This window comes from Crocuta crocuta, unplaced genomic scaffold (assembly GCF_008692635.1).
Source record: "Crocuta crocuta isolate KB4526 unplaced genomic scaffold, BGI_CrCroc_1.0 scaffold306, whole genome shotgun sequence".
NCBI lineage: Eukaryota > Metazoa > Chordata > Mammalia > Carnivora > Hyaenidae > Crocuta > Crocuta crocuta.
This window is the reverse complement of record NW_027529630.1, coordinates 2,617,296-2,643,219: the sequence shown is the minus strand read 5'-3', so window position 1 is coordinate 2,643,219 and position 25,924 is coordinate 2,617,296. Positions and strand designations below refer to the sequence as shown.

The 25,924-nt window shown below is 40.5% G+C and overlaps 2 protein-coding genes and 1 pseudogene across 2 annotated transcripts in view; 2 read left to right on the top strand and 1 right to left on the bottom strand.

Annotated features, from left to right (window-relative positions):
* Positions 1 to 1,746: 1,746 nt before the first annotated feature.
* PAAF1 (proteasomal ATPase associated factor 1) overlaps positions 1,747 to 25,924 on the bottom strand; it is a 45,973-nt gene continuing 21,795 nt past the window's right edge. Inside the window, exons 5-12 of the mRNA XM_077762256.1 lie at positions 20,532 to 20,630; positions 19,734 to 19,884; positions 16,821 to 17,015; positions 14,338 to 14,429; positions 12,277 to 12,392; positions 10,192 to 10,274; positions 7,585 to 7,667; positions 1,747 to 3,117 (exon numbers count right to left, since the gene is read on the bottom strand). Coding sequence (XP_077618382.1) covers positions 3,040 to 3,117; positions 7,585 to 7,667; positions 10,192 to 10,274; positions 12,277 to 12,392; positions 14,338 to 14,429; positions 16,821 to 17,015; positions 19,734 to 19,884; positions 20,532 to 20,630 — 897 coding nt within the window. The 3' untranslated portion in view covers positions 1,747 to 3,039. The remainder of the gene's footprint in view (positions 3,118 to 7,584; positions 7,668 to 10,191; positions 10,275 to 12,276; positions 12,393 to 14,337; positions 14,430 to 16,820; positions 17,016 to 19,733; positions 19,885 to 20,531; positions 20,631 to 25,924) is intronic.
* On the top strand, positions 4,103 to 4,895 carry LOC144230007 (tetraspanin-3 pseudogene; annotated as a pseudogene).
* COA4 (cytochrome c oxidase assembly factor 4 homolog) overlaps positions 21,857 to 25,924 on the top strand; it is a 30,181-nt gene continuing 26,113 nt past the window's right edge. The window contains exon 1 of the mRNA XM_077762259.1: positions 21,857 to 21,954. The gene's annotated coding sequence lies outside the window, so the exon portion shown is untranslated. The remainder of the gene's footprint in view (positions 21,955 to 25,924) is intronic.

Genomic DNA, 25,924 nt, shown 5'->3' with positions numbered 1-25,924 from the left:
TCTGAAGGTATGAAATTATTTCAAAGTGAAAAGTAAATTAGGAAAAAAATATATCCACAAAGAGACGTGTTCAAGAAAAAGAAACTTTATGGGGCACCTGGGTGGCTCAGTCAGTTAAGCATCCAATACTTGATTTCAGCTTGGGTCATGATTTCACAGTTTGTGAGACCAGACCTGGCATCATGCTCTTGCATGGACAGCATGGATCCTGCTTGGGATTATATCCCTCTTCCTCTTTCTGTCCTTCTCCAATTGCACTTGCACTCTCTAAGTAAATAAATAAAATTAAAAAAAAAAAAGGAAACCTTTACTGTGCAAGGCTATTGTGTAGACTGTGCCTGGCACCAAGTATTTGCTCAATAACTGATGCTACTGACAGCTTTCCAGATTTCAGAAAGAGGCACTTCTCACAATTATTCACAAGGGGGCATCCGAAAGCCAAGAAACAAGATGTAGCCTCCCTGGGCCAGTACAGCTGCAGAAGAGGGTTGTACACCCGTCCTTAACCAGAATGCACTCTTCAACCCAAAAGGAGAAAAAGAGGGGGAGAAGCTTTGTGGGCAGCATACTGGGGATATTCCATTCAGAAAAGACAAGGCTTCTGGCACCGAGGGCAAGCCTCTGCTCCTTCTGTTTGAATCTGGATTTCAGGGCAGCTATCAAGGATCACTGCATCCATCAACTCTGGAGACCTATGAAAAGGGGCTTATAGATGCGATGCCTGTGAAGAAGAGTGAATCCTGGAACAGGAACTCACAGACACACCTGCTAGGTGAACTCAGCCATATCCTCCCTCATCCAGTCTTCTTCATCTGACTTCTTAGAGGTTTCCTCTGGGCCTCCTCCAATTCAATATTTCTGTGCTCCAGAACAGGTTTGGGTCTACCTGACGTTATCACAAATCATTCCTTATATGAAACTGGTCTAGTCCCAGAGGTCTTGTGACCATGTGGCATAGTAGAGGGAGCATAGGCCTTGAAGACAGACCAAGCAAGGTCCAAAACAAGGGTTTGGTACTTAATTTCTTTCTTTTTTTTTAATGTTTACTTATTTTTGAGACAGACAGAATGTGAGCAAGGAAGGGGCAGAGAGACAGAAGGTGACACAGAATCCAAAGTAGGCTCCAGGCCTTGAGCTTCACCACAGAGCCTGATGCAGGGCTCTAACTCATGAACTATGAGATCATGACCTGAGTCGAAGTCAGATGCTTAACCGACTGAGCCACCCAGGTGCTCCAATACTTAATTTCTTGAGTCTCAATTTCCTTGTCTATAAAAAAAAAATACCATTTCCTTTTTAAGTGTTGTGAGGATTAAATGTATAAATGGTGTCCCCCAAATAGAGTAAATACCCAGTAATATCCAACAAATAACAATATTTTACTTTCACAATTTAGACATACACAACAGGTAGAAAAAATGTATTTAAAGATAAATGGTGTTCAAGTTCCTGTTCTCTATGACCCTTGGCAAATCAATTCATCTGAGTCTATCTTCATGTCTTAGTAAAGTTATAAACACTACATGCTGTGAATCATACTATTATCCAAGCCAGGAATTGGCTTCTTCCCCTTAAATAAATCCAGATCTTAGCCTACATTGCCCAGCTCAAATGTCTAATAATACCTAAAATGTAAATGACAAGGCATTCATATTCTGGAAAGTGTTAAAAAGAACAAAGAAGTTCTAAATGTACTAAGATAGAAAGAACTCAGAGATTCTAAGTGAAAATAAAACACAGAATATATATATTATGACTCCATTTTTATTTTGGAAAAAAGAAAAAGAGGGGACTATGTTATACCTTTGCTTAAAATCCTTCGATGGGTTTCTCGTGAACCAAATGAAATTCAAGCTCCTTACCTGGCATTCAAACCCCTTCACTATCAGGGTCCTGCCAACCTCTGCAGCCTTATCTCCTACAGACCAGCCTCACCATCCTATGAGCACTGTGTTCCAGCTATGACTAAGTGCCCTTCACTATCTCTTCCTCTAGGTCTCAAACTTTAGCATGCATCAGAATCACTGGGTCGGCTCTACCCATAGAATTTCTGATTTGGGCTGAGGTGGGCATAGGAATTTCTATTTCTTTTTTTTTCTTTTTTTTTTTAATGTTTTTTTAAAATTTATTTCTAAGAGAGAGAGAGAGAGACAGCGTGAGCAGGGGAGTATTAGAGAGAGAGGGAGTCACAGAATGAAACAGGCTCCAGGCTCTGAGCTGGCAGTCAGAACAGAGCCCGACGCGGGGCTCGAACCCACGAACCGCGCGAGATCATGACCCAAGCGAAAGTCGGATGCTTAACCGACTAAGCCACCCAGGCGTCCCAGGAATTTCTATTTCTAACAAATTCCCAGATGATACCAATGCAGCTGTTCAAGGGACCACAATTAGACAGCCACTGCCTTTACAATGATAAGATTCAATTTTATCACCTGTATTTGGGATGATCAACCATGTCAGTTTGCCTAGGACTGAAAGTCACATGTAGCAGAAAACTGCTGTCCACACTGAGACAGTTTCCCTATCTGTGTAAGAATCTTTTCCCAGATTGCTGCTTATGGGATATTTACTGCTAACAAGCAGTCTTTCTCTATGTCCAGGCCAACAGGAAGTGCCTAAGACAAGAGCTCAATCAACTTAAATGACTTTCTGGAGTAAATATTTAACAAAGTTTTTCGAATTCAGACTCCTCCAAACATATTTTCTTTGTTTCCTTCAGAGAAAAGGCTCTAGTCCTCTGGTCACTGCAAACATTTAACACAAATGGTATTAAGGTCAAACTGTAAGCATCCATATCCTCGCCCTTGTTGTTGGAGGTGAGCTTATACATGGTTCAAATGTGAGCTTCTTACTCAGTTCACAGTAGGTTTTATCATGGAATGCTAATTCTACATGGGCCAATGTAGCTGATTTTCTGTGATGTCCAAAGGGTGCCCAAGACAATAAAGGGACAATGTCCTTGAGAAGGACTAATGATTATTCTCTTTTGTGGACTAGGGCCAAACTTTTTCATTAACTGGGATTCTTCTTTCCAAGGGGTCAGAGGTCAGAAAGCTGATAGCGTCGCACAAGACCATCTCGACAGCATGTGTAGATCTGCTTCTCCCATGTGGCTACCTGGAACATAAGAATTCACAGCTCAAAGGAAGCCTGGGATTCTTCTATTCCAAAAACACAGAGCCCTGTCACTGACCTGCTTTAGTACAAGTAAGTCTAAGAAGCTCTATTGACTCCAAAGACAAGAGGAGAATTATATCCATGATATAAAAATAGGTGGCCGCTATCCNGAATGAAATCTTGCCATTTGCAACTACATGGATGGAACTAGAGGATATTATGCTAAACAAAATTAGAGAAAGACAAATATCATTTGACTTCATTCATATGAGTAATTTAAGATACTACACAAATGAACATAAGGGAAGGGAAGCAAAGATAATATAAAAACAGGGAGGGGGACAAAACATAAGAGACAAATATAGAGAACAGAGGGCTGCTGAAGGGGTTGTGGGAGGGGGATGGGCTAAATGGGTAAGGGGCATCTGAAATCATTGTTGCACTATATGCTAACTACCTTGGATGTAAATTAAATAAGAAATGAATGGGGGCACCTGGGTGGCTCAGTCGGTTAAGCATCCAACTTCGGCTCAGATCATGATCTCACAGCTCGTGGGTTCGAGTCCTCCATCGGGCTCTGTGCTGACAGCTAGCTCAGAGCTTGGAGACTGCTTCAGATTCTTTGTCTCCCTCTCTCTCTGACCCTCCCTTGCTCACAATGCCTCTCTCTCTCTCAGGAATAAATAAAACCTTAAAAAATTTTTTTTAAAGAAATGAATTAATTGAAATAAAACAAAAATAGGTGGCGAAGGTCCAGGGCACTTATGACTACAGAACAGAGAAAGGAATTATCCAAATAGCATATCTGAGGGCAGAGGGTCTGTACCTAGGAAAGGAGATGACCCACAGATGGGCCAGGGTATCTCTGAACCTTGTAAAATTATATCAAAGAAGTTCTCAGTAAGTGCCTGTCTGATGAGGAGCGAGGCACCGCTGGGGCTGCACAATGGCACCAGGGGCTGTGGTGAGTCCCACTCAGGCATGCAGCCTCCAGTGGGAAGGCTCAGCCACCACTGCCACCTTGCTTGGTGTGTGCATGGTGCCAGTAGGCTGCCGGCACCACAGATGGGCCAGTGCGGCACCTCCTCTAAGACTGAGGAGTTTCTCAACCTCATCTTCAGGGGAAGCTGGCATTTTACACTACGTGGAAGCCAGGTCTTCATCACTTATGATGACTATGATCACTTCTTTGCAGATGTATATCCTCTCTTCCCTGCTGCAGTGATCTCAACCGTGGAGCGCCACTTTTCATTTTTGGTTGATTGGCTGCTGTGCCATAATCTAGGAAAGCTGCTGCAGACTTGCCATATCAGTCATCATCCTACTCCTGGATTTTGTCATAGCAGTTGTAGCCATTTTGGGATACAATTACAAAGCAAAGGTGGAAAATGAGGTTGATCACAGCATTCCGAAAGTCTCTTCTCTACAGTGGAACCAACTCTATACTGGAACCATCTTTTAAGACTGGAGAAATAGAGACTGGTTCAAATAAACCAAAGACAGCCAGCAGCCATAACGGCAGGCTGGCCCACTCCTCCAACCTCCATGCTGAGGGATGTGATGCTCCTGTTGTGAAGAAACTACAAGAAACCATGGTTCATGTTATCTGGGCAGTGCTGGCACCTCCAGCTATTCAGCTGCTAGGCAGGCTGGGTGCATGCATCATATTGTGCAGGAGGAGAGATCTTGCTTATGAGGTCCTCGTCACTGGTGGAACTATGCATAGTAGAAATTGCAAGCCTGAGCTTTTAGTCTTATTGTTCAGATTTGGAAGGTGAATTGAGCAGGTCTACTAATGTTGGCCTCCTGTGTTCATTTAGTTAAACCACACATAACACAGGTGTTGGGATACAGCAGCTTAGTTCTTCATATGCCCACTTATGGCTTTCTTTTCCTCTGTTCTATCTGACTCTCCATGTCCTTAAGTTTTCTTTTTAAGATTTAATAAATTTGTCTAAAAAATTTGTTTAAAAGAGAGTATGTGTGCACACTGTCTGCAAGCAGGGGAGGGGCAGAGAGAGGAAGAAAGAGAATCCCAAGCAGGCTCTGAGCTAAGAGCACAGAGCCCCATGTGGGGCTCAATCCCACAAACCGTGAGATCATGGCCTGAACCGAAATCAAGAGTTGGACACTTGGGGCGCCTGGGTGGCTCAGTCGGTTAAACATCCAACTTCAGCTCAGGTCATGATCTCAGGTTTGTGAGCTCAAGCCCCGTATCAGGTGAACTGGAGCCCCACTTTGTGCTCTGCACTCTCTTTCACACACTCTCTCTCTCTGCCCCTCATGGGTTCTCTCTCTCTTCCTCTCTCTCTGCCCCTTGTACTCTCTCTCTCAAAAATAACAAAAAATATAAAATAAAAGAGTTGGACACTTAACTGTCTGAGCCATCCAAGCACCCCCCACATCCCTAAGTTTTTAAGTACAACAATGAATGTTCTAATTTCAGAACCATTTGTGAGCTGCACAGTGTGGGAGAATTAGAAGAGGACCTGGGCCTTATTTATTTTTTATTTAGATAGAAAGAGAATGCTAGCAGGAGAGGGGCAGAGGGGAAAAGAGAAAGAATCTTAAGCAGGCTTCACACTCAGCATGGAGTCCAATGAGGGGCTCAATCTCATGACCCTGGGATCATGACCTAAGCCACAATCAACAGTCAGATGCTCAATCGACTGAGCCACTCAGGCACTCCCAGTGTCCTTAAAAAAACAAACAAACAAACAAACAAACATATATTGTAGTCCAATAAAATAGCAACTGTACAAAATGGCTAAAATAGATTTTAGAATCATACAGTGTATATCTTGATTCATCTTCTAATTCAGACTGAGCTTTGAAACCAGTGGTTTTTAACCAAAACTGGCCTAATAGGAGGAGCACAACATGTGCTGTTTTAAAACAATATGTGTTTTTTTGTTTTTATATGACTGAGCCCACTCATCATAAATCTAAACTCATTAGGATTAATATACCCAGGCAGACCAGCAAAATAGCATTTACATGTGATCTCAGCTGTAAATAGAAAAATCTAACTCAAAAAGTCTGTATCACCCCCTCAAAAAAAAAAAAAGAAGCAGCCTGAGACTCAACTGTTAAGAACCATTAATTTAGTAGAAGTAGCATGAATTCTGAAAGTAACTTAATCTCAGGTTTGCTGAAGCATAGCTACATGACCTAAGGCAACTTTCTCAACTACTCTGGATCCCATTTTTCTCACTTGTACTCTGGATCTCACTTTTCTCACAAAATGAAAATGGTGTGTTAATTTACAATACAAAACACTACACAGAGATTTTTAAAAATGAAGTGGATCTAGGGGCGCTTGGGTAGCTCAATTAATTGTCTGACTTCAGCTCAGTTCATGATCTTACAGTTCGGGAGTTTGAACCCCACATCAGACTTTGTGCTGACAAACCTGCTTCAGATTCTGTGCTCCCTCTCTCTCTGCCTCTTCCCCACTGATGCTGTCTCTCTCTCTCAAAAATAAATAATAGAACATTTTAAAAAAATGAAGTGAATCTATGTACATTTATCTGAAAAGAGCTGTTAACTAAAGATGTTAACTAAAAGGGGTGCCTGGGTAGCTCAGTTGGTTAAGCCTCTCCTCTGACTTTGGCTCAGGTCATGATCTCACGGTTCGTGGGTTCAAGCCCTGCATCAGGCTCTGTGCAGGCAGCTAGCTCAGAGCCTGGAGCCTGCTTCGGATTCTGTGTCTCCCTCTCTCTCTGACCCTTCCCTGCTCACTCTGTCTCTCTCTCTCTCTCAGAAATAAATAAAACATTAAAAAAAATTTTTTTATTGAAAAAGACATTTAAAAAGGATGTTAACTAAAAAACATCTAACATAACAAGATGTTAACTAAAACAAAAAGTTATAGAACAATACACATAGAATGATCCCAATTATGTACGAACAAAAAATAAACTGCACTATTTACATAAATACATAAACACAGGATGTAAGTGTAGATTGTCCAAAACTAGTTGATACATACCGAACTGTTAATGCTACTTACTTCTGGAAAGAAGAGTGAAACCAAAAAGGTCTTAAAAGGTACCTTTAAGTCTGTATAATTTTGTACTGTTTGAATTTTTACAGGTATGTATTAACTGTATAAAAACAAGAGAAATAATAATACCTATACTTTAAGAATAATAGCAACGAAACAAGATGATACACATAAAACATCCAAACATCCAACAGAATGTCTGGTCAATAGATATTTCTCCTTTCATTTTTCTCTTTCCACTCTAATCAAATGAGTGAATTTTAAATAATAATAATGACAACTAATATTTACAGATTTAAAATTCACATATTTTTCGTATGCATTATCTCATTATCTTTCTGCCTTCTATCTTGCCCCTAAGTGTTTTATCATCCTGAATGCCCACCAAGTAGCTGGATTCGATCCCCTCATAAGCCCCAGATCCCAGGTGAAAATCACCCAGGCTCCTCCCATGCCTGTACCTTGTACACAGGGTCACAGTCGGCCCCAGTGAGCTCAATGAGATAGTCTAGGTCTTGTTGGACAATGAAACAGCTACCATCACCTAAAAGGCAAAAGAAAAATTTAGATAACTGAAGAGAAAGCTGCATGCAAAGGAGTTTTAATAAACTCAATATTTTAGTTTATTTCTGTACATCACTAGCCTAAAGAAGACTGTCCCAAAACTGAGAATGGCAAACAGATCTCATTATGTGAGTCAAACATGAGGACCTACAGTGGCTGCCTAAAATGCTGGGCTAGAGGATTTGAAGGCCAAGTGCAAGCGCAGTGGGAAGAAGGGCTGTCATTGATTAGTAATACCTGCCCAAGGCACGGAGCAAGCAACTGCAGGTTTATATGTTTGATTACCCTAGATAAGGATTTTTAACAGAAAATTTGTCTATATAAATGTTTTTTTTTTTTAATGCTTTATTTATTTCTAGGAGAGAGAGAGAGAGACAGCGTGAGCAGGGGAGGGTCAGAGAGAGAGGGAGTCACAGACTGAAACAGGCTCCAGGCTCTGAGCCGGCAGTGAGCACAGAGCCCGACGCGGGGCTCGAACCCACGAACCGCGAGATCATGACCTAAGCGAAAGTCGGACGCTTAACCAACTAAGCCACCCAGGCGCCCCTCTATACAAATGTTTTAAGGAAAATCTGTGCTCCCAAATTATTCTTCAATCTATAAATTTGACCACACAAAACTAGGCAAAGGAGCAAAGTTGTTATACCAAGAAAATAAAAGCATATGTAATTTTTAAACTTAATTTTCTCAAGAGTATAGACAAAGGAAACCTGAGATGATCTATAAACTGCTGAATAAGGTAATTTTTTTGTTATTTTTTTTACTTAATACAAAAATAGTACATGCTAATTGAAGAAAACTTTAAAAACAAAGAAACAGAAGTAAAAAAAAAACACTCATAATCTACCAAACATAATCACTGTTAATATTTTTATGTATTTTTCTGTCTTTCCTGTGAAAATTTTTATTTTACCCAGTTGACAGCATATTGCATAAAAGAATATCTTTATGTATGATGTTTTTCTGAGTAGCACTGTGACTTTGCATAGAACCCAGGATAAACATTTTTTAATTTAATTAATGTTTTCAAGCTTTTTAAAATTTGAAAAACTGCTGTCCAAAACTATCTGTTAATCAATTTTATTTTAAGTTATCTGTTAAACTAGTGCTCACTTTGGCAAAACATATATTATCTGTTAATCTATATCCCAACCAACAGCATACAGGAAGACTATCTTTTTTTTTTTAATCTTATTTTTGAGAGAGACAGAGACAGAGCACAAGTGGGAGAGGAGCAGAGAGAGGGGGAGACACAGAATCCGAGGCAGGCCCTGGGTTCCAAGCCACCAGCACAGAGCCTGACGTGGTGCTCAAACCCACGAACTGCGAGATCATGACCTGAGCTGAAGTCGGACACCCAACCAACTGAGCCACTCAGGCGCCACAGGCTGTATCCTTTCTTATGCGATTATTAAAAATCATCTTTTCAATAAAATAATTATGTTTTAGAGACACATATATAAATATTGACAGGTGAAATAATACAATGTGATATGTTTCAAAATATTTATAAGAGTTGAAGATTGTATGGGAATGGGCAAAACAAGATGAAACAGGAATAGCCATAAATTGGTAATTAATAAAAATTATTTAATCTGGCAATTTCAATTTCTCTCTAGTGAATCAAAGTATTCCAGAGGACCTCAAAGATCATCTATTTCCAACTTTTTCACTAGCACAGAATTCCCTTCACAGCACCTTACAGAGTAGCCAACCAGACTATGCTTGCCCATCCAAGAGTTAGTGGTACCCACTACAATGCCAGCTTCTCTCTTACAAAACAGAATACTTTTCCTTGAACAAACATATGGCTTCTGGTAACTTTCTTTTATTAGCCTTAGTTTTGTCATTTGAAAACAGAGTTATATTATGATGAATAAGGTAGAGTCATTACTTACTCTCAAGGAGCCTGGATGGAGGAGGATATAGACAATTATAATGTAGTGATAAACACTATGTGATAAACATAATATGCCAAAGAATCATGGAGGACCATGCCCCTAACTCAGGCATTTAAACCTATGTTTATTTATTTATATATTAATTTTTTTAAATGTTTATTCATTTTTGAGAGACAAAGAGAGACAGAGCACGAGCAGGGGAGGGGCAGAGAGAGAGGGAGACACAGAATCTGAAGCAGGCTCAAGGTTCTGAGTTGTCAGCACAGAGCTCGACATAGGGCTCGAGCCCACGAACTGTGAGATCATGCTGTGAGCTGAAATCAGACGCTTAACCAACTAAGCCACCCAAGCACCCCTTTTTATTTATTTTTTAAATGTTAATTTATTTTGGGGGAGAGAGAGAATATGTGTGAGCAGGGTAAAGGCAGAGAGAGAGAGAGAGAGAGACCCAAGCATGGGGCTAGATCCCACAAACCATGGAATCATAACCTGAGCCAAAATTGAGAGTCACACATTCAACTGAGTGAGCCACCCAAGTGCTCTTAAATCCATGTTTAAATGAACTACAGAAAACTATCTCTCTCATCTGGCTACGGGACCCACCTTGACTAGCAATGAATCCATCTCTGAAACTCAGCAGGGACAGAACTGGTGCTCCTGATCTGTGGATGACTTGTACTGGAACCCTAGGGTTCAAAAAAAAGGAGCAATTTCACTTTCTTTCTTCAAAAGCAATGCTTGACTATATTCAACACATAGTACTCACCACACAAAAGCATACGGGACAAATATGGACAGAGATTAAACATTCATATAGTTTCTTTCTTGGCAAGGTACTTAAAGATCATCCACGAAAAACTACCTTCAAGTGAATCTAAATATGTCACTAACTAAATGAGTCATTAGGCTGAATGAAGTCACCACCAATAACTCCAGTTTGTAGGGGAGGCCTGATAACAGTTAACAACAATGTTAACAACATGTTAATTATTTTGCTTATACACAGTATTAAGACAACTGAAAAATATTTAGAATGTCAGGACTATTTAAAATGAAAGAGAAAGGTATGAATCAATTTAATATATGTGTAAGGCTGATTTTCTAATAGTGGTCAGAGATTCCCTATCTCCACAGAGCAGAAATAAGCAAAAAAGTAAAGTACCTTAAATTATGGAAGAAAAGGTACAAGGTGGTCACTCTTTCATTAGAATTTCTTCACTGCTTTTGGAATAAAGTACAAACTCTTCTGGATGGCTTGCTAGTACCTTCTAAACAAACTCCTGCTTTCCTGTCTGGAATCACTTCTCCCGCCTACCCGTCTGTACCATACATATTTCCTGTATTTCAGAGATCCCTGAAAGTGCCATGCATGTCTTCACTCTGCTCTATATGCCATTCTACCAAGGCAGGCCCCTTCTTCTTTATTTGGTAACTTCCTAGTGGACAAAATCCAATTAAAGCTTCATTTCCTTGGAGAAACATGTGCTTTCTCAAATTCGTGTGTAGAGCCCTGTCAGCCCACTGATCACAGCTGCCTCACAACAGTCTTTAACCTGCCCATTTTTACTGTTAGAATCCAAGTGCCTCAAAGGCAGAGTCTATATCTTTTATTTCTGCTTTTCAGAGCCCACAAAAGCCATTCATTCAATGTCAATTGAACAAAGGAAAGAAATGGAAAGAAGAAGGGACAGAATTGCAGAAATTGTTAAATCCTGGGGCGGAGGGGTTGTGCGATTTTCTCTGGCTATCTTTAAGACCAGAATAAGGCCTGTTTCAGATAGGTTATGATCCAAACTAAACAAAGAAACACAGCTGGCTTACATGAACTAAAAATGATCAATCTTGGGCTAACCCAGATTTAATACCACTGAGAAAAGTACTGAGCTCCTTAAAATTACAAGTTCTACACAATCATTTTAAGTGAAATGTTAGTTCATTATTAGATTGCAAAGTAATCACTATAATAAGACAATCATGACAGCATGAATCAAATTACCTTTTTTTAAAAAAATTTTTTTAATGTTTTATTTATCTCTAGGAAAGAGAGAGAGCGAGAGAGAGACAGCGTGAGCAGGGGAGGGTCAGAGAGAGAGGGAGTCACAGACTGAAACAGGCTCCAGGCTCTGAGCTGGCAGTCAGCACAGAGCCCAATGCAGGGCTCGAACCCACGAACCGCGAGATCATGACCTAAGTGAAAGTCGGACGCTTAACCGACTAAGCCACCCAGGCGCCCCTCAAATTACCTTTTATTTTTTATTTTTTTATTTTTTATTTTTTAAAAAAATTTTTTAATGTTTTATTTATTTCTAGGAGAGAGAGAGAGACAGTGTAAGCAGGGGAGGGTCAGAGAGAGAGGGAGTCACAGACTGAAACAGGCTCCAGACTCTGAGCTGGCAGTCAGCACAGAGCCCGATGCGGGGCTCGAACCCACCAACCGCGAGATCATGACCTAAGTGAAAGTCGGACGCTCAACCGACTAAGCCACCCAGGCGCCCCTCAAATTACCTTTTAATATGATTCCAGGTATAATATGAACAATCAGACAACTCACACCGGCAAACCTTTATAAATGGAAAAATATACCTTTGATTCAACAGTCATCTCCACGCTACCCTAAATCAATGTTAAAGCTAATAAAAATTTCCACTCTGTAGAAGACCTGCATCATGCAAATGAGTGATGACTCACCTCGGACTCCTCACGTCCAGCTGATAAATGTTTCCATCCTGCGTCCCAGCCAATAACAAGAAGCCAGAGAGAAAAGTACAGCAGTTGAAGGCATCAGAGCCAACAAAGAGGAACACCTGGGAACAAGCAAGAGCCAAAACTGCTATTTAAAGATTAATTTGTTTTCAGGAATAAACAGACACCAAAAAAAGAAAATTCTATTTTTAGAGAAATTTTCTTTCTTCTCNTCCCCCACCATTTTCCCCCTTCTTCTCCCCCTTGTTCCTCCGTCAGGTTCCTCCTAATCCTCCTATACGTGCAAACATGATACTTGTCTCCCTTTCAGCACTCTTGATCTAAACGAAGTATTCACCAACACTGGAGGAGGAACCACTCTCATGATTTCAGGAACCTGAGGCTCGCTGAGTACTTCAGCAGTGTATGTAATATCATACCCTGAGGTGGCAGTTTTCAAACTATTCCCCCTCAACACATTGACTCATAGGATCCTCAAAACCCCAAATCCTTCTTCTCCCACTTTTTGTTACAACCTTCCATTTAAGAAACACTTGAAATTCAAACATTTAAATTTTGCTTCAAGTCACTTCTAACAACCTTTTGAAGGGAGACACTACATAGGAAAAGAAACAAGCTTAAATGAAGTGACAACTTAAAGAATTAAAGGGGCACCCGGGTGGCCCAACTGGTTGGGTGTCTAGTTCTTGGTTTCAGCTCGGGTCATGGTCTCATAGCTGTGGGATTGAGCCTCGCACTGGGCTCAGTATTGAGCATGGAAACTGCTTGAGATTCTCTCTCTCCCCTCTATCTGCCCCTCCCTTGCTTGTTCTCTCTCTCTCAAAAATAAATAAATGTTTAAAAAAATAAAAAGTAAAAAATTACAATTCTCCCCATGTGCCTGAAAAAAGAAATTATCAGATTTTTATTTATTCTGTACTATTAGCTCAATGTGATCATTTCTCCTTCAAATGTTCTAAAAAGGAAAGAAAAAAAAAAAAACCCAGCCAAGCAAACAAAGCCTGTGATTTCTTGTTGGAAGGAAAAGCCAATGTGGAAATTCAGAGTACAAAAGCAATATGATCAAAACAAGTGATGTTCCTGGAATGTCATTTCTGAAAATGGAAACATCACTAGCACAATGAAGTAATGAGAAGAAATGAAAATACAAAACCTAGGGGAGTCTGGGTGGCATAATCAGGCGTCCGACTTTGGCTCAGGTCATGATCTCACAGTTCATGAGTTTGAGCCCCGCGTTGGGCTCTGACAGCTCAGAGTCTGGAGACTGCTTCAGATTCTGTTTCCTTCTCTCTCTGCCCCTCCCCCACTCATGCTCTGTTTCTTTTTCTCAAAAATTTTTTAAAAATTTAAAAAAAAAGAAGAAAATGCAAAACCTGTCACCAAACTAAATCATTAAAGTTATCTGGGTGATGCTGACAGAGACTGGAAAGAATTTTTTTTTTTTTTTTGGAAAGAAATTTTAAAAATTAAACCCCAGGGAACTCAGAGCTTAATGAAGAGCATATTCTTGCCCAGCAAAACCTCAGAGGCTGAAGGAAAAGAATCAAATTAATTCTTCCATATAAGGCATTCTGGCCATTAATTGATCAAAAGCCCTGAATGCAGGAGTCCTTTACTCAGAATTTCTTCACATTACCTTGGACATAGAACGGAATCTATACAACCTTGTCATTTTACATATAGCACACTAAGGCCCACAGAGAAAGTGACTCAACAAAGATCACAATTCAGTAGAACATTTAATCCTCATCACATAACCCTACGAGGTGAGTACTACTATGCCTAGATTAGTGATGAGGAAACTGGGGCTCAGAATGTTTCAATAACCTACTAAATGTCATAGCTGTTGTGGAGGAGCTAGGATGTGAATGTTGCCCTTACTCCAAAACCCCTGTTGTTAATCCTTACACTTCACTGCTCCTTACTCCTGTAGCTTCCTCAAAAGGTGAACAGAGGGAGCAAACAGAAATGGTCCAAGATAGCATTTCAAAAATCAGAGTGACCCAGGTTGTCCCAGAGTTCAAAAGTCTTAGAGGAACCACTTGCCGGCTGCCTGCTCTGCAGTCCCAAGCACTGAAGTTTCTTATCTTCCCGTGCCAACAGCAGCATTTTCAACTCCGTTCCAACCTCCCGTTCACCTGCATGACAGATGAGCCATGTCAACAGTGGGCTAGGCTGATCAGCTGGCCGTGCCCAGAAAGCACAGATACTGATGGCTGTTTATTGAATTACTGTTAGTGATTAACTTACTAACTTAAAAAAACATTATGTTCTATATCTGGACTTTTGATATTATTTATATGGCTGTACACATTTGTCAAAACTCACAGAACTGACATTTTAAAAAGGGTGACTTTTGGGGCACCTGGCTGGCTCAGTAAGTAGTGCATGTGACTCTTGATCTCGGGGTTGTAAGTTAGAGCTCCATGTTGTGGGTAGAGATTACTTAATAAATAAATAAGTTACTTTTAAAATTAATAAAATTAAAAAATGAAAAGGGTGACTTTCACTACATGTAAAATATATGTCAATAAACCCAACTTAAAAATATTAAGTTCTTTGTAATATGACATACCATTTGAGGGGTACAATGTTGAGCAAAACAGTCTCTATCCTCAAGGCTCTTATGGTCTGTAGTCAATGAAATTTATTCATTCATGAAACAAACCTTTATTGAGGGTCTACAAAGTATCAGCACTATCCTACTAATATACAAATGGTATACACAAACAGTAATATAGTAATAGTAATATACAAACAGACAAGATCCTTACTCTCAAGAATTCTAGTGGTAATAGGAAATAGTAGAATAGGTAAATAAACAAATAGGATATTTTCAGACAGTGATGAGTTCCACAAAGGAAACAGAACAGGAAAGTATGATCAAAAGTGAATAGAGACTGGAAGGAGAGAGTGAGGATGGTAAGATTAAATTTAAACTTTAATTTTAAAAAGACTCCATGGAGGCCACTTTTCAACTGAGACCTGAATAATTACCAAAAGCTAGTCATGCAAAGAACTTTAGGAAGTACATTCCAGACTAAAGAAGAATAAGGCAGAGGCCAAGAGGCTGGCAAAGATGGTAGTGGGGAAAGAACAGACAGAAGGCCTGTGGCTAGAACATGGTAGGCTAGCAGAGGGCAGTACGACATGAGGGTAAAAATGAACGAGGAGGTTAGAAAGTATAAGGATTTATGATAAGGCAAGGGAAGGGGTTAGGATTTTAATTCATGTATAAAAGGAGGCTACTGGAGGAGAGTAGGGACAAAGGAGAGAGACATGACTTATGTTTTTTTAAATGACCACAATGGTTGCTCTGCATGGCTTATAGGAGACTGGTACAGGCAACAGATGATGGAAGACCAGACCATGATGCTAGGAGGAAAGAAGAAGGAGAGGGCAGGTGGAAAAATCAGGAACAATCTGAAGGTGGAGATGACAGAGTTTGGTAATATAGGACATGAGGAAAGGTGCGGTGGATTGTTAATGATCATTCAAACAGGTAGATGGTGGTGCCATTTACTGAGTGGTACACAGATTTGGGGCGGGGGGAAATAAAATACTCCATGCTAGGCAAGGTAAGTTTGAGCTATCAGACATCTAGAGAGTCTGAAACTCAGGTAAGAGGTCTATACTTTAGACCTGGAGCTCGATCTCAGGAAACAAACCATGAGATCATAACCTAAGCCTGCTTGGGATTCCTTGTCTTCCTCTCTCTCTGCCCCTTCCCCATGGATGCTTGCTCTCTCTCTCAAAAATAAAAACTTAAAAAAAAATTTATTTTTAAGTAATCTCTACACCCAATGTGGAGCTTTAACCCACAACCCCATGATCAAAGCTGCACATTCCACTGACTAAGCCAGCCAGGAGCCCCTAAAGACTTTTTAAAGTAATCTCTACACCTAACATGGGGCTCAAACTTACAACTCCCAGATCCAAGAGTCACATGCTCTACCAACTGAGCCAGCCAAGGCTCCCCACTACTACTACTCTTAATCCAACCTCTGGCCCAGCCATGCATATCTTTCTACCCAGTAGTCAATTTTACCTCCAAACCATTTTAATGTGAACTGCCCCTACCCTCCCCCACATCTCCCATTATTCCCATTCTTGTCTGTTCAAATCAAATTCGTCCGTCAAGGCTCAAGTCAACTTCTTTGTGACCCCTATCTATGTACACTAACCTAAAATATAAAATACTTTATTCTTCCAAAAAAACTACTATGTTGCATTAAGAATCATTAAGTTGTTTCAGCTAAAAATTTTTTTGTTCTGTTTTATAGGCATCAGTCTCATCTGCCAAGCTAAACTGCACTCACTCAAATGTAGTTAACAATGGCATACACTTCTTTTGTAGATTCCAAAGCAACAGAAACATAGTAGGTATGCAATAAATATTAATCCTATGGTGAGAATAATCAGATACCTGCCAAAGAACAGGGAAGGAGGAGGAAGAAAAGGAGAAGCTAAGGCAAACACTGAAGATGCCTAAGGAACAAAATAAGCTCAACACATCATCATCAACTTACTGGGCATCTGCTCAGGGGAGCCGAGGTTTATAGAGTTGTCAGCAGCACCCACAGCCATTCCATTGATGGAAGAACCACAGTCCGCAATGACTCCCAGGCAGGCTGAGCGCCCACAGTCCCAAAGTCGTGCTGTCCCGTCTCGAGAACCAGATACCACATTCCTGCCCCGATCAACAATGGCTGTATCCAAAACACCTGGCAAGAAAAAAAAAAAAAAGACGCTATGATGGAGTGGGTAGAAAGGAACTACAAAGGCAGAGAATATGGATCTGCATAAATGACTCCATACCTTCACAAACATATACTGGTGTAACAGATGCTGGGCAAGTTCAAGTGCTACAAAAAGAGAAATAAGTAAGTCCCTGCTTCTCAATGGTTCAAAGATGCCCTTAGAGGGGCGCCTGGGTAGCTTAGACGGTTAAGCGTCCGACTTTCGCTTAGGTCACGATCTCGCGATTCGTGGGTTCGAGCCCCGCGTCGGGCTCTGTGCTGACTGCCAGCTCAGAGCCTGGAGCCTGTTTCAGAGTCTGTGACTCCCTCTCTCTCTGACCCTCCCCTGCTCACACTGTCTCTCTCTCTCTCTCTCTCCTAGAAATAAATAAAACATTAAAAAAAAAAATCAAAGATGCCCTTAGAAACAGACATAGAAAAAGTTTTGGATTTAATTCCTAGTGTAGTATCCTAGAACAGTGGTTTTGAAGTTTTAATTTTGGCTTCAAAACATGTTTTTTAAATAAAAATTAAGAAGACATCTTAGTTCAGTTTGAAAATCATGGTCTTACTGCTTCCATTCAGAACTAACTGAAAGGGATTAGTCTCTCCATTTTAAAAAAAGATGTGACTTCTGGTCTGGACAAGATACAGTAGCCCCATCTTCCCCAGGTCCTTCCTCTTATAACTGAACAAAACCTGGACATAAGACAGAAAGTATAAGAAGACTGAAAGATGGGGTTGCCTGAGTGGCTCAGTAAGTTAAGCATCTGACTTTGGCTCAGGTCATGATCTCATGGTCCATGGGTTCAAGCCCCACATTGGGCACTCTGTTGGCAGCTCAGAGCCTGGAGCCTGTTTTGGATTCTGTGTTTCCCTCTCTCTCTCTGCCCCTCCCCTGCTCTCACTCTTACTCTCTCTCTCAAAAGTAAACAAATATTTAAAAAATTAAAAAAAAAAAAGACTGAAAGATGGGAAGAAGGCAGACCACCTTAGGGACCTATGGTCTTGAAGAACAACAAGGTAACAAATTCCTTGGATTACCTTATTGCTTCCCATATATCCTGGATAGGATACTGCAGAAGTCTCCAACTAGGAATCGATTAAAAAAAAAAACAAATACATCAGGCACAAATTTAAAAAAAACAAAAACAAAAAACTGGAAACGTCTGTTGCAAAAGACTGGGAAAGGGATGGCTTAAGAGAAACTTTCAAATAGCAACAGAAAAACTGCTACCTCCCCTTCCTCAAGGTCAGTAGGGTTAAACACAGAGTGATCTTCTACCCCACCCCCCAGGAGGCAGGAGGCAGCAGTACAATTCCCTTGACCCTTGACATTGACTAGGCCCAGCAAGGTACTGTCAGCAGGGTCCAGGGGTGAGCTGAGCTTCTACCCTGACCTGGCAACAGCAGGTGGAAAGAGGAAAACCAAGGCAGTGGGACTCAGCACTCCACTTTCCTTCAACCCTTCTTTGGCAATGAAGTGGCATCTAGTATGGGTCTCTTCACTCTTAGGTGACAAGAATAAAAGAAAGAAAGGAACAATACAGGAGCTGGAACCTATGACAAATTACATTAGAAACTGTGAAAGTAGTAGGAATGCGCTTGTAAGAGAAGCAGCTATTGCAAAACCTACCAGAACTCACAAAAGCATCATGTATCAAACCAGACTGGATAAGAGTCCTCAACACAAAAACCAAGATAAAAAAGCATTTGCCTTCAATAAAAAATTCAGCTGAATCACATATAAATATCCGAGCCATTGTCTGGGAAATAAGAATGTTAAATGAAACTATGACTGAAATCAGTATTAGTAAGAAAAAGAGCAAAATCCTTATTTCTAGGCATGTTTTTAACAAGTTTACTCTGTTAAAATGATCAGCTTTTAGGGGCACCTGGGTGGTTCAGTTGGTTAAGCAGCTGATTTTGGTTCATGATCTCATGGTTCATTAGTTTCAGCCCCGCATCAGTCTCTGTGCTGACAGCTCAGAGCCTGGAGCCTACTTCAGATTCTCTGTCTCCCTCTCTTTCTCTTTCTCTTCCTCTCCTCCACTCAAACTGTCTCAAAAATAAATAAACGCTAAAAAAAAATATTATATCCCCTTTTTAACATCCTGATTTAGGATAAAACATCTTTAAATTATCATTTTTTCCAACAAACCAACCAGTTACAAGGGGAAAATGTTCTCATTCTGTCTCTATGACTTGATATCAACTGGCTATATGGCTAATCCATTTTTAAAATCTGAACTGTGACTTAAATCCATGGGACCTGACAATCAGCACCAAGCTCTATCTCTGTTGTGGGACCTGACAATCAGTACCAAGCTCTATCTCTGTTGTCTAGTGATGTAGCCATTTGCCACCCAGCTTTTACTATCACCTCAGCCAAAGGGCTAATAATGAGAAAATGCTGGCACACATCTCCCTTTCTCCCAGCACACAATCCAATGACCTCCTGGGGAGGATTTTTTTTTTTCACTTATCCATTGTGGAAAACAACTACCTGTGTAAGGCAGTTAGTAATAACAAGACTCAGTGTCAAAGTGATATCATATAATCCTTGAGGAAATAGCTGATTTAAATGGCCAGTTAGAGGAATTATTTGTGTTTCTGTAGATAACTAGCTTCTATTTCTACTTTTTTGGTGCTTTGTCTCTGGGGATCATTAGAGAAGCCTTTTGGAGAAATCACTTTTCATACCTCCTTTGTGACCTTTGAAGGTCACAACACAGCTACCATCTTCAGCTGACCAGATCTTCAACTGGGCATCCATTCCCCCACTCAGAACCACAAGGCCTGATGGGAAAAACCTGCAACAATTCACATCAAACACATGTCCTTCCAATACTCTCTGGAAAAACAAAAGAAAATTACATGCTAGTTCTCTTGTCCATCCCCTGATATTCTCCTACCTCTTATATCCTCGGTCCCCTTAATACTACATGCTATACCTACATGCTGGGTTTTAGAACTATGGAGGTCGAATGGGAGCTCTTTAGCTCATTTGTATACCAGGTAGTGTTTCTAAGAGCTGCTGACTCCCTTTCCTGTAGCTCTGGCTACAGATGTTGTGGACTTGAACTGAGGTTCTCACAGCCATCCTTAAGTCTACTTGTACATACTTGGAGGCTTAAGCACACTTACTCACCTCTTCTTAAAATCCTCTGTATGGGTTAGAGGGGCTCAGCCATATAATCAGTAATAACAGTCTAGCTACTCTGTCTTAGAAAATGATCACTGAAGGCAGTTCATACCAAGGGACCAGCGATTTAGACATTCACTGGCCTGGCTCTTCCACTCTTCCAGCTCCAATTTGTTCTGGAAAATCACCAAGATTGAGGGTGGTTCCAAAATTAACATATGGGAGAACAAAGATCAACTGAAGTGCCGTGGTCCTACAAATTTAGAATGTGCCACTCTTCCACCCATAACCCAGTCTAAGGTTTCTCAGACCACCCTTTATGCACAAGACCCTGAAAGCATATCCAAAGCCTTTACTCTGAGCTCGCCATTGGAAGCCTGCCAGATCTTCATGCTCCCATCAGTACTAGAAGACACACCAAGGCCGCCTCCACTGGAAACGTCCAGGCACGTTATCTGTTCAAAAAACAAAACAACTGGTGTTATAAGTAATCAAACACTCTTCTTCTCTTGAAATATGTTAAAGTTCTCCCTGTTTAACATTTCCCCAAGACTTCTTCAAGCCTATACTTCCCAGCACAAAGGACATGTATTTTCATGTGAAGGCTGAGGTGTCATCACCTGTCTCCTAACAAGGCTAACGCCAGTAACTTTTGTTTCTCAAAACAAAAAGATGTTCTTCTAATCATCTATAGTCTCCTACTTCAGCTTTTAAAAAAGTTTTTCCTGGGGCACCTGTGTGGCTCAGTTGGTTGAGCATCCGACTTCAGCTCAGTTCATGATCTCACACTCTTGAGGTCAAGCCCCACATCGGGCTCTGCGCTGACAGCTCAGAGTCTGGAGCCTGCTTCGGACTCTGTCTTCCTCTCTCTCTGCCCTTCCTCAACTTGCACTCTGACTCTGTCTCTCTCTCTCAAATAAATAAACATTAAAAAAAGTTTTTCTTATCCCCATATCATTTCCATCATTTCCATCTTTTGCTATTTTAGAATTAAGATACCTAATTTTTAGGAACCTCTTTACACAAACACAGTCAACTAAAATGTACCAGAAGGATTCAAGGAAAAGCAACGATGCTTCCAATTTATTATTTCACATTCTCTCTGTAAAATCCTAATTATGTGTATATGTGTATTTCAAAATAAGTAACAAAAAAATTCTGATTCACTTATAGTTTCAACATTACAATCACTTCATGCATAAGCAATGATCAGACACATGCATATATACATACACTTTTTATTAAGAAACACCCAGCTGCAAACATTCCAGAAATGTAGGACTAAATATATAATCCCAGATATATTCCTGGCAACAGTGATTCCCATATGACCTAAATTGTAGGAGCCCAACAGTGACCATAAGAAAGAATGGTTGGGTGGAGCATGCCTGCATACAGGATGTTCTGCCAAGGGGCCTGCACACAATATCCAAGGTTAACGGTCCGCTCGCAAACGAGGGAATGTGCCCTCCTTGAAAATAGGGAGGAGGCTGGAGTTCTGGGCAGGCTTCTTAGTAAATATGCTGTGGTCACTGTCTCCCTTTGTTCTTCCCATCCTTGGAATGTGCTTGGTTAGAAGAATGCATTTCTTAGATTTTGGTATGTGTCCAGCTACCGGGGTATAAAAATAAACCACACGAAGGCTTGGGGAGATTTTTCTCCTTCTGGCCGGAGTTGTGTCTTTGTCTGTCTTTGTGTGTCTTGTCTTTTTGCCATTTCGTTCACTACATCTGGCGCCCAACGCGAGGAAAGAAACGGAGGGCAAATGAAACCGAAAGGGTGAGTACCCCTTGGGGATTGTAGGTCCAAGGCAGGGGAACTTTTGGGAAAATCATGGGGAACTCCCCATCAGCAAAAGCACAATACATGGAGCTAGTCAAAGGACTTCTCCACTCCATCGGGGTGAAGGCATCTAGTCGCCGTTTATCAGAGTTATTTTGCCTTGTGGAGCAGCATTGTTATGGATTTAAGTGCCAACCCGAAGTACAATTAAACTTAAAGGAATGGAAATTAATACAAAAGGAATTATGGTGACAGCATCAGAAGGGTAACATAATTCCTCTGAAATTGTGGACTCTATGTAGTGCTATCACTCAAGCACTTGCATTGCTTTCTACAGATAGTGAAACTAAAACCATAAAATCTGAGGTGATTTATGAGGAAGTCCCTAATGAGAAACCAAAGGAATCAAATGCTGCCACTTTAAATGACGCTTCTGCGGCCGCCACTTTGCATTCCAGGGATGGGAAATCAGATACTGAATCTGATAGTTCTAATGAGTCCTCCTCGTCGTCTAATGGGAACGACGAGATTGATAAAGTGACCTGACTTTTTCAACAATGATCAAAAACACAAAATGAAAGAACAAATTCTCAAAAATCATGAATGGGTCCCACCAAAAGTAATGAACACCTCACAGATACTGAATGGTCAAAGCTATAATTGTAATTGGTGCTTGTATGATGATGCTACATAAGAATCTTTTTCTATTATGTTTATCTGTGTAACTCTGGTCTCGAGACAAGTCTATATTAAGCGACCAAAAGTGGTTAAGGCGGACGCGCTGGGGGCCACGGTCGCAGGAGACCTGGAAGACGTTCCAGGCACCTTCTGTATCAGAGGGAAAAAATATTCAATGGACTGCCCCTAACCTGTATTCTGTATTAGTTCAAAGGGACAAGGCAAGTTGTGCCCAGGATCCAACCGAAAACCTTCATCCCAGTTTGTTTCTTTTCTGCAGCGCTGCCGTCCTGGTTTCAGTTTCGTTTCCCTGTGCAGCAAACTTTATTATCTGTCTCTCTGTGTATGTCTGTTGGACTTTTATTACTGGGCGACTAAGACTAACAAAATGGGACATACACCCTCTAAACCCCTGGACTTATTGCTCACTCACCTCAAGGATATCAGAGCTCAAATACACAATCTCTCCGTTCTGAGAAATGGGCACAACCCCAGAAGGACCCAACTCCACTGTCCTCCCATTTTCTGTTCCCAGGGGCCTGTTGCCAACTTCCCGCTCTGCATTCGCAAATGACCTTCTGCTTAAACACAGTCTTGTGTATGCACGTAGTCTGTCTTAACCTTGAGTTTGCTACTTGGTCAGCACCCTGGCTCGTTTACAAGCTTAGGATGATCGCGATTGGGAACAATCAGCCTGGGACAAGCCCTTCATTGTCAGCCTGGGACAATAACCCCTTTGTTCCCCAGCAACCCTTAGAAATGACTACTACATCAGGAATAACCAAACCTTTAAGGGTGTCAGATTTACGCTCTGCAACCTCAGGAAGTGCTGCTGCTGACTTGCCTCTCACTGAAAATGTTCTCTTGTCTCCGGGAGGTGGCATTTATAAATTAAGAACAAATATATTTGGCGCATTGCCTAAAGGCACTTTTGGCTTAATATTGGGCCGCAGCAGCGCAGCTTTAAGAGGTCTAACCATAATTCCTGGAGTGATAGACTCTGATTTTGTTGGAGAAATTTTAATCATCGTTTCTACTTCTATTACGCTTTCACTATTAGCTGGAGAACGTATAGCACAAATACTTCTTTTATCTTATCTTCCCTTTTCTGCTCTTCCTAATGAAAGGTCAGGAGGTTTTGGAAGTACTGGGCAACATATATTTTGGGAAATGCTTATCAAGGATTCTCGCCCTGTTCTTTCCTTGACCATACAAGGAAGGAACTTTGAAGGGTTGACACAGGGGCAGATGTCTCAGTCATTTCCTCTCAACAATGGCCCCAGGAATGGAATAAAGAAAAAAGTCATCTAATGCTGACAGGATTAGGCTCTATTGCCACTGTTTGGAAGAGTACTCATCCTTTACAATGCCAGTTTCATCATGGAAAAACAGTTTTTGTCACCTTTTATATTGTTAGTATACCTATTAATATATGGGGAAGAGATCTTCTCTCACCCGTGGGGGCTTCTGTAGCCATTCCGTTGGGAAACTAGTGGCCATTACCAAAAATAAAGCTCGAGGCTTTAGAGCAATTAGTATCAGAGCAACTTCAACTTGGCCATATAGAGCCTTCTACTTCCCCTTGGAATTCTCCTGTATTTGTTATAAAAAAGAAATCTGGAAAATGGAGAATGTTGACTGATTTAAGAAAAGTTAATAAACGTATTGAACCTATGGGAGCCTTACAATTGGGCCTTCCTTCTCCTGCTCTCATTCCTCAAAATTGGTCCTTAATGGTACTAGATCTTAAGGATTTTTTTTTTTTTTTTTACTTTCCTTTACAATTACAAGATAGAGATAAATTTGCTTTCACGGTTCCTGTTCTTAATCATGCTCAACCTGTTAAGCGCTATCAATGGACAGTCTTGCCACAGGGAATGATAAATAGTCCTACCTTATGTCGAGAGTTTGTAGCTCGTTCTTTACAGTCTATCCATCAAACGTATCCTAATTATATTCTCTATCATTATATGGATGATCTCTTATTGGCAGCTCCCAGTATTGCTGAACATGATAAATTTTTCTTAAAGGTACAGGAAGCTTTAAAACAATATAACTTACATATAGCCCCAGAAAAAGTTCAAAAGGATTTTCCCATTTCTTATTTAGGGACAATATTAGACCAACACCGAATCCGGCCTCAAAAATTACAAATTAGAAGGGACCATTTGAAAACTTTAAATGACTTCCAAAAATTATTAGGAGATATTAATTGGTTACGCCCGGTGCTTGGAATTCCTACTTACCAATTACGACACTTATTTTCTACTTTAGAAGGAGACAAAGCCTTAGATAGTCCCCGAATCTTAACCCCTTTGGCTTTGCAAGAACTTCAATTTGTTGAACAAAGATTAAATGATGGTTTTTTAACATATATTTCTGCTTCTCAATCTATTTTATTCATAATATTTCATACCCCTCATTCTCCATCTGGCGCGATTGCTCAAGAAAAAGGATTAATAGAATGGTTTTTTTTTACCCAATAGTTTCTCTAAAAACTTAACTACATATATGGATAAATTAGCATTTCTTATACAAAAAGGTCGCAATCGTATTCTACAATTATCAGGGAAAGAACCACACCAAATTGTTACTCAACTAACAAATGCTCAAATATCTTTATGCTTACAATTTAATGAAAATTGGCAAATTTCCCTTGCTTCATTTCCTGGTTCATTTTCTAATCATTATCCATCATCTAAATTGATTGATTTTCTTCGAACTAATCCCATGATACCTCAATCTCCGATTTCAAATATTCCAGTTCAAGGACCCACTGTTTTCACTGATGCAAATAAAAACACCGCTGGATACTGGACTTTTGAACGTTCTAAAGTCCTTCCCCATTCGTTCTCCTCTGTACAACCTGCTGAGTTGTGGGCTATTTATTTAGTTTTACAAGATTTTCCTCAACTTCCTGTTAACATTGCTTCAGATTCTCGATATGCTATTCTCTCTTGTCTACAGCTTCCTCAGGTTTCATTGCCTATAACTCTTAAGACAGATATTGACAAATTGTTTTATCAAGTACAATAATCGCTTCTACGGCGTTCAAAATCAATTTTCTTTACTCATATCCGTGCACATTCCGCCCTTCCTGGACCCTTATCATTTGGAAATGCTACAATTGATGCATTACTTTATCCTATAGAAGCAGCAAAACAAGAACATCATCTGCAACATACTAACTCTAAAGGCTTAAAAAAAATCTTATGCTATCACTCGCAAACAAGCTCAAAATATTGTTCGCTCTTGTTCCATATGTGCGCCTTTTACCTTACCATTTACC